This window comes from Chaetura pelagica, unplaced genomic scaffold, assembly GCF_000747805.2.
Source record: "Chaetura pelagica isolate M959 unplaced genomic scaffold, ChaPel_1.0 scaffold90, whole genome shotgun sequence".
Lineage (NCBI taxonomy): Eukaryota > Metazoa > Chordata > Aves > Apodiformes > Apodidae > Chaetura > Chaetura pelagica.
This window is the reverse complement of record NW_009953496.1, coordinates 17,498,186-17,507,375: the sequence shown is the minus strand read 5'-3', so window position 1 is coordinate 17,507,375 and position 9,190 is coordinate 17,498,186. Positions and strand designations below refer to the sequence as shown.

At 38.1% G+C, this 9,190-nt stretch overlaps 1 protein-coding gene across 1 annotated transcript in view; it reads right to left on the bottom strand.

Moving 5' to 3' along the window:
• MLIP (muscular LMNA-interacting protein) overlaps positions 1–9,190 on the bottom strand; it is a 129,701-nt gene that overhangs the window by 24,685 nt on the left and 95,826 nt on the right. Inside the window, exons 12-13 of the mRNA XM_009999268.1 lie at positions 6,943–6,987; positions 3–39 (exon numbers count right to left, since the gene is read on the bottom strand). Coding sequence (XP_009997570.1) covers positions 3–39; positions 6,943–6,987 — 82 coding nt within the window. The remainder of the gene's footprint in view (positions 1–2; positions 40–6,942; positions 6,988–9,190) is intronic.

The window sequence follows — 9,190 nt, the reverse complement described above, 5'->3', positions numbered from 1 at the left end:
TCCTTTCACCAGAATGGGACGAATGACACCAGGTTTTGTCTTGACCCATAGCACACCCAGGAGAATAGAGATGGAAGAATAATAAAAGAAAATGCTTCACAATTTACAGGATATTTGTTAGAAAAGTCAATTCCAGTGGGACTGTACTGACTAGATTTTTTTTTATTTACTAATGACATATATCACCAGCTAAATTATTCAGGTGTCAGGCTGCCTGGAAAACTTCTATACAAATTGTGGAAAAAAATTGAAAGAGCTGTGTTTATGCACAGACCCTCTTCACTGACATCTGTTTGTTACTGACACAAATAGATGCTGGGCTGTCAGACTACAGTTTGTGGGTTTTGCTGGCTATTGTTGCCAGATGTGCAGCTGCATCTTGATAAGTTCATCATATCACACTTTATGCACAGCCACAAGTCTGCTTTCATGCTGCAAATTCCTTTCTAGGCTCCTCAAAACAAGGAAGGGCAACACGTGATGCTATTAACTTATACCCTGCAGCAACATATTAGGGGAATGTTTTCTGGGCAATAATACCAGTGACCATATGTTGGATTTTGACAATATCTTTAAGAGTTCCCTTGAAAAGGTACAATTTCAGAGAATTTAATCTGCATGAATACGTGGTACCCCTCATTTGAGACAAATTGGATTATTTAATCAAGAAAAATGTCTTGGTTAGCTACCAGGTTACTCAAAAATTTACTATTAACTTGTCAATTTAGTACCTCTGTGATTTTCAGAATTCTTAGAGTAAAATCTAACATGATAGACTGTGGCATAAACTCTAAACAGAGGCAAGGGGATAATGTTAAAACAGACAATCTGCTTGGTGAGCAAAAAAAGTAAGAAAGAAGAGTAAATTTTCACTGGAATTTGTAAGTGCTGAAGTCCTGGAGACGTATGTGATTAAATTTAAACTTTTACATAAGTAAATTGTTTTCTTTCCCCTTACAGCTGCCCCATAGGAAATGTGTGGTCTTTGCCACAACTGGTTTAGCTGCTGAGCTCCTTCTGTGGCTGCAGCCCAGAGGGGCAGCTTGCCTAGCTGGGACTGAGAAGCACGTGCTGTCACAGCTCCCCATCCTCAGTACCCAGAGGGGTATAAAAACGCAGAGAAGAAACTTGATTCACTATTGGATTTATTTATAAGATTCAGACTATGTACATTTAATAAGGCTGTGCTGCCTATTTACAAGAGCGAGACACTTGAGCAGTCTGTCTGGAAATAAAAAAAGAAAAAAACAGCTTGCTATGAAAGTAACTTTAGAATGATGCAGCTGAGATGTATTGTGTAAATGGAATGATGGACCACTTTAAAATAAGATCTGCAGGCATCCAGGAAGGACAGAACAAAAGGGGTGTCTGTTTGAGGGGAGGGAGGAGACAGGAGATGTTGCCACATCCTGTGCTTCTCCCTCTGCCCTGGGAAAAGACAGGGCAGTGCCCAAGGCCTGGAGTGAAAGCTGCAGAAGTGCAGAGGAGCATAACACACCTGGGAGGAGCAAGGGCCCAGCAGTAAAGTACCTTCTCTTAGGTTTCATCCCCTCCCTTCTTTCTGCAGGTTGAGACCCTTTCATCTGCCTCATCAAATAAAAAAACAAAACCATGTTCAACTGAAGCAAAAAATTAGCCATGAGGTGATATTTCCTTTAAAAAAACAGTAACTGCCAAGTTACATTATTTTTTTTTCACTAGAAAAGTCAACTTAGTGAACAATGTGGTGATTATTTAATGGATTCATAGTCTATAATTCATTGCCATTTCTTTACAGGATTCACCATAAAACATTTATTTTCCTCTCTAAGATTTCTGAGAAGAGTTCACAAAAGTGAAACACTTCTGGCTTTCAACAGAAAGGCAAATATGAATGTAAAAATAAAGCTGCCATTGTTACCAAGCCCTCCTTAAACTAACAAAGGACCTCTGGCCTTCTAGCAGTCCTCCACACTATGTAAACATGCAATTAAAAGTCCTTTGAGGTATCTGAAGTCATTAAGAATAAGCTACTCTCTCTATGTAGGAAACCTCTTCCAAAATCACACTGTAGAAATGTTTTTAAGGAAGAAATTTCTAAACAACATCTCAAACTCAAGTGCTGACTGAGTCTTATGCTTATTAAGTCTGACTCTCCTAATAGAGCAGTAGAAATCAGCCAGCAACCAGGACCTGAAATACTTTATTAGTTCCCTGACAAGCTATATAAAATCATTGATCCAAAACTAAAAACTTGAGCCCTTTCTTTAATAGGAGGTAGCACAACTGACCCTGCTGAAAGAAAGGCTAAGACTTAGTGTTGCCAAGAAATGTGTTGGTCTTGCACTGAGAAATGGTAATAGCAGTTGTGGTAGCAATGGGCTGCTGTTTTAAGAGTACCAGGATAAAAATTGCCTACAGTTACCCTGACCTGAGACCTTCTGGACTCCAGGATGCTTGTGCTGCTGGTGATCCTGAGTCCTGTTTTCTTGCAGGAGAACAACATTGTGCACTGAGACAGGTCACCTTCCCCCACCTCCCTCAGTAGGACCAGTGCAGCTGCTCCAAGGCTTTCTGTGGACAGTTACCAGGACCCTGGACTCAGGCACCCCCATCTGCTGCTGAGCCCAGTTTGGGACTTTTCTGGTTGGGACATAATTACCAACTGAGGAGCATGGCTTCCACAATTGCATATCTAGTCATATCTTTGAATATGTTTATATATATTTTCATATAATTCACTATAATTGTTATTCATTATTTCATTCAACCTGTTCTATATTTTTTTCCCAAACTTTAAGTCTCTCTCCCTTATTCCCTTTCTATCTTTGTCTGGGAGGGTAAGAGAGAGCATCTGTCACCTGGTTATTGGCTAAAACCTGACAGTTTTTTAATATGTTTTTGCTGCAGTGTTGTTTTGAAGCAGCCAGATGGAGACAACTAGAGAAATAATTAACAAAAATAAGATATAATTAGATAAAAAGATATACTACAAAAGGAAAGATAGACTTCAGATAAATGAGTTAGCTGCCCTCTTCCTTTCTGCTCCGAGTCCATCAGACTTTGCTTGACAAATAGCAAGCACAGAGTCTATTTGTTTGCCTGCATAGCTTTCATACCCAAAATTTCTTTACAAATAGTCTCTGGCAGCCTTTGAAGCCTTCTGCTTGAAATGAGATAACCAAAGAGTGCCCTCATGAAGAGGAACCATTCCCAGTTCTTTCCAACAAACACATTAGTTTCGGGGAAAGGGACCTTGAGACAGATGGGGCAAATATGCAACGCAGCACTGAGAAGACAGAATCACCTGAGAAGCCCCATAGCTTTTGAGAACACCTGCTTTCAGACTGGGAGGAACTGGCTCCTTTGTCATGAAGGAGCATTGCAGTTTCCACTGTCATTTAAAAAAGATGTTTTTTGCCCTAACAGTGCAAACACCAGCCCTTTGTCTAAACTGTGAAACGTCTTAAAATATTCTCTTTCTACTACTTTTCTGCCTCAAATCAGCCTTCACAAAGGGAAATATGTTACTGAACATAGTTTATTTTCCCCTGTAGAGTCTTTACACTTGCTGTCCTGGTTTGAGCCAGGATGAAGCCAATTTTCTTTTTGCTATTTTGTTTTTCCTCCAGTAAGCTTTCTTTTAACTAGCAACAGTGTGCTCTAGCTAGAGCTGATAAGACACTGGAATATTTTTCTAACTACTGAGGCTTCAAGGTCGCACCGGCGTTTTCAATCCGTCGGGAAATTCAGCAGAATTGCTTGTCATTGCTATCTGAGAGATTATTCCTTCCATCAGAGATGGAATTTTGAACACTTCCAATTAATGAAAATGAGTAATCTGGGCTTAAAATCATGCCCCACGTTGGGTGCCAATAAATTGTTGTCACCGTTTGACTCAGGTCCGACAACAATGCTCTCGATCCCCTCCCCCTCCCACCCAGGTAGGGAAGAAGAGAGAGAAAAAGAGAGAGACTTGGCTGGATTGAAAACTAAACTACACAGCTTTAATTAAAACACTAATGAATAATGTAAGAGAATATATACAATTATATGCAAATATGTTCAGACATGGGCAAAACCCTCTCGCCTCCCCCCACCCTCAGCAACTCCCACAGCATCTCCTGAGCTGTGAACAGTCCCGAGAAATCCCAGCGCTGCTGGAGAAAGCACAGAGTGATGAGGGTCAGGAGAGCTCAGGCCTAAGGGTCGACGGTGATGGATAAACAGAGTCCTCCCTGGACACTGGCCATGGACGGAAGAGAAGAGGAGAAAAAGAAGCAGGAAGGAAGTTGCCTTCTGTGATCTCTGACCTTCCTCTGAGCTTACGTAGATATATGGAATGGAACATCTCTGGCCCATTTTGCTGTCTAACTTAGCCTCCTATGGGGGGGGTCACAGATCTCCTCGTAGTGTCTGAGCTGGCAACCTTGAAGCCTCAGTAGTTAGAAAAACATTCCAGTGTCTTATCAGCTCTAGCTAGAGCACACTGTTGCTAGTTAAAAGAAAGCTTACTGAAGGAAAAAAAATTAGCAAAAAGAAAATTGGCTTCATCCTGGCTCAAACCAGGACACTTGCCAAAATGCAATCAAACATTCCAGGCTGTGTATCAGTCTACCAGGAAGTTCTCCTTCATTACATTTGAAGGTGTGAAGGCAAATAACTGTGGTAAACAGATTTCTTCTTCTTCCAGCTAAACAGTAAATCATTCATATTGCTGTCAAGCCTAGGAAGGAAGGATAATTATTTTCTTCCCCTCCTCACTGAAGCAGCAGCAGGCTTTGTACCCGAGCACAGAGAACTAAGACAGTCATCTGTTTGAAATTCAAGTTGTCTTTGGTTTTGTTCATAATGAAATATTTTAATTTCATGAAACAGCTGAATCTTCAATGAGATGTCTGATACTATACTGTATTACAGTTCCCACTGACTCTGTGCTAAACTTAGCCAAAACTAAAATAAAAAAATTTAGTCCCTTTCCATTCTACTAATAGGGATGAGTCTTGTCCTCAACAGTTAGAGTTAGGGAGAGACCTACACTAAGAGTAGGGTGAAAGAGACATCTGCTGCTGTTCTGGAACCAGCAGAGGATTAAGTCTGCAAGTTTGTGACCAGAAAAGAGAGCAGCTTTGCCCAGGCACTGCTCACTGCCCAGGCTGGTGGTAGGGAGTGGGGTAAATGGAAGCCCTTGGCACAGGCCCTGCTCTTTGCTTTCCTCTCACTTCCATTTCTTTAGGAAACTCTTTCAGCACATTTAGGACCCCTGATTTAATGTTGGACCTGACAACTATGCTGTATTTTGTGCAATTCCAACCTGGAGTGGGTTGTAAAATATACTGAATTTGGAACTATTTTATTTTAAAGCAATCACACTGTAATTCTTGAGCCATGGTTCTCAGCCATGGTTTCATTAATTTCATTAATCTTTGAGCTCAACAGTTTTAAATGTATGAAATACAGGAACCTCAGTAATACATGTACTTCAGAATAAGTTAATTAGGAAACAAATACTTCAAGTTGCCAAGTCGTATCAAAAATATCTCCATACAAAATAAGCCGTAGAAACATGTCCAGATAGTAACTGAAACATTCCAGCTTCAACTTCTGGCTTGTTGTTTGTTTTTCTCTAATGCTTTTCTTCTTTCAAAACTTTGAATTCCCCTTTTGTCCAGTTTCAAGTCCCTATCAACAATCCTTTTCATGCAAGAAACTGAACAATGTTCTTTCTGTGACTATCATTTAAACTTCCTGACAAAATACTGATGCACTAGTCTGTATTTGCTGTAAATATATATGACTCCTCTCCTACTACCTTTGTATACACATGCATTTTGATAAAATCTTTCATTGGACACTCAAAAACTATGAATGACTGTTGCAGCATTTAAAAATCTGAATTAAAAAACTCCAGGAAAATGGTACCAGGGTATGTAAGATTGGTCCCACATCAATTTTGTCTTAATTGCTTAATATCTATAGAAATAAAAGTTATAGTTCATTATAATGGCAATATTGGTTGTAGCGTTGGTGTGCTGGGTATGGCTTTGCAAGTTGTTATCATGAGTCATCTGTAGTCATCTTCTCAAAGAGGAGAAAATCTGTTGATGACACTCACAGTGGCACCCAAAGCTTTGCCTGTCCCTTATATAAGTCACATAATTGAGAGGTATAGATACAACATTTCTGTTCACCATAATAATTTGTCCCTAGTATAGCTGGTCAGACATTCCACAAGAGGAGAAGTAATGGGCTGAATCATAAACCCTGCAAAAATTCTCAATCAAAATGTTACTACTGAAGAGTCATTCATTAACAGCTAACGATGTGCTCAGAGACAGCATTGCTGTCTGCACAAAAAACACACAGACTGTACTGATTGCAATTTAAAACAAATGAAATAAAATATATAGTTAAATAATTTAAAAGTTATTTTAAAAAAGAGAAAAAAATCAAAGGAAATGCCAAAAGGATAAAATGTTTATAAGCAACCAAAACACTGCTTAAGACAGTAACATTTCAGAGAAGCTGTGCATTTATTATATATAGTATATATATCTATTATAACCTCTATAAATACATCATGTTGATGTAATTGATATAATTTAATAACATATATGATTTAAATATAAAATTAAATTATAGAAATAAAATTTTAGACGTGGAATATTAAGAGTCCAAGAACGAGCAGTAGACTCTAGAGCTGTCATACACCTCAAGATTCAGCAAGACTACTTTCATTTGGTCCATGGATTTACAAGTAGTGTCAGGATTTACAGTGACTTAAAACAGGTGTATATTTAGTACAGAAGAAATCAATGCAGCTCTGTAGAAGCAATGCAGCTTTGCAGGAAGATACTGACTGCAGCTTCTTTCAAAGTCTATGAAAAGTAAATAATAATTACTTTAGATGTTATGCCTGTGCAAATATTGAAAAACATCATAGCACAGCTGTGCATTACATACCAGCTGACTCTCTGTCATCATAGGTGCGGATTTGTAAAGGCTGGCCTGCAAAAACATAAATATATACAGTATTACATACACCATTCCACAGTTAATGGTTCCTAAATGAGGAAGCAATGCGTTCACATTTGTCATTTCACTTGTATTTTTCTGACCTATTTTAAGATGAGGAAAAATGCATGGACATCAGTATTCTTAATTACAGAAACTTCTATCACTGATGCAATGATGCGCAATTGGTAAGAGAAGTTAAAATGTTGTAATTTCCATTTTATCTCCAGGCATAATCAAATACAAATGCCCATTGATAAAATTTTATGGATACTTCTTTCTATGTGCTACAACATTTTGCTTTTTAATCTTGATCTAATCTTGAAAAGTAAATCCTGACATTTCTGAACGTGTCTTTGTCTGTTAATTTGCAGCAGCAATGTTATAAACACTGCCAATTGAGTGGGGAGCTCAGTACAACCTTCTCATCCTTCTGACTTGACATTATGAAAATTAGAACAATCCTACTTGAGCATCATGTTTTTTTCTGAGTGCACACTGAACAGAGCAGAAGCTCTGTTCTCAAGATCAAGGATAAATGTGCAAAATGCAAAGTATTTTTGTTTGTATGTGAACTGGTCACATGCCACATGCATATTTGTCTGTGCTGTGGAAAGATTCAAGAATTCTGGTGATCAGCTCCTTCAAACTCTGTAGGAGCTCCTCTGGCTAACACAGTATTTTTTTCTGCAGAGATAACACAGTCTTCCTTTCTGTCGGTGTGATTTATATGCCTTGAGACCCTGAAATGTTAATATTCCTCAGTATGGTGGTAAAAAGAAAGTACTAGATACAATGGTTAGATATTAATATCTGTAGTATAAGAAAAGTCATTGCCATTACAGCCTGTACCCTCTGTAAAAGGACCACTGTAGTTGGACTTTTGATGACTCAAATATGCCTTCTTACAGTTTCAAGTAGAAAAGTAATATCAGCACATTTGAAGATAGAAGAACATGTTCTTCCTTTGTTTCCCCATGACAATGATATTGCAGAGTTTTGGCCACAGAATTCCAGATGTGGTGTCCCAAGGACTAAACAAACTTGTTTAATCACTCCCTGGACCTGCTGGCTCTACTTCTCTGTTGGTGATGAAAACAGCATCAGCATGAATCATGGTGGAGGCCAGTGCTGCTTACTGAGAGCACTCACATCTCTGAACACAGCCTCAGGTAAAGGAAATCTTTCCACCCACACAGGGACAGCTGTGATTTAGCACTATATCTACAAGTACATCTTCTGCCCTTGAAAAAGTAAACTAAAGTTTTTACTAGTAGTTACTTACATATTAGGGACTCTCTTTCATGCCATTAACCAAGTGTGGTGAACAATCTCATTCTGAGCTTAAAGACATCAAAGCACTTCAGAATGATCTACAGATACAAGTGGCTGAAATTAAATTCTCTCACTTTGGTGGTCCAAATTAAGAGTAAATCCCATTTCAGAGGGATTACCTGAAATATACATAAGCACAGCAGAGCACTGATAAAGAAAAGTGCTACTTATTTCTGCATGTCTGTGTGCATTTTTAGCTGCTTCACATTTCCCTCTTTTTTCACTTCTCAGTTTCCTGTCCGTAACACTTAAATAAGAATTTTTGTAGAATAAAATTGTTAATAAAACCCAAAAGTGTTAAGAATATGCCAAGTAATTATTCCATTTAATCACAAGAAATTATTTTTTAAATACTTGTAAGTGGGGCTAACTGATAAAAATTACAAATTTGCAAGAACTTGAAACTACAGTTAAGAAAGCTTTCCTTGATTACAGCAATTATGTGGAAACACAATGGCTAAGTAAATCGATTAGGGCACTCAATACCCATAAAAAGTGATTTATTTAGAGTTATTATGTTTATATTATTAAAAATCAGCAGTATCATCACTAAAGCCAGCAGAGATGCTTTATTATTAAACTGTGAATGGTATCATATCAAAAGTGACACCATTTAAAAAGCTGTTAAATTACAACTGAAGTCAGACCTTTTTCAGAACTTTTTATACACTCTCTTACTATTTGTGCATTCATTTACATCCTGAAAAGGTTCTGAAGTGCACGAGGAGGCAAAGAGTGATTGAGCCCGAGGCAAATATATGACATTTTAATTGTTAAATCACAGGATATTTCAACACTTTTGTGTAGTCTACTTCTGCATATTGAAACAATTAGTATTGTGTACACATGCGTATACATATAT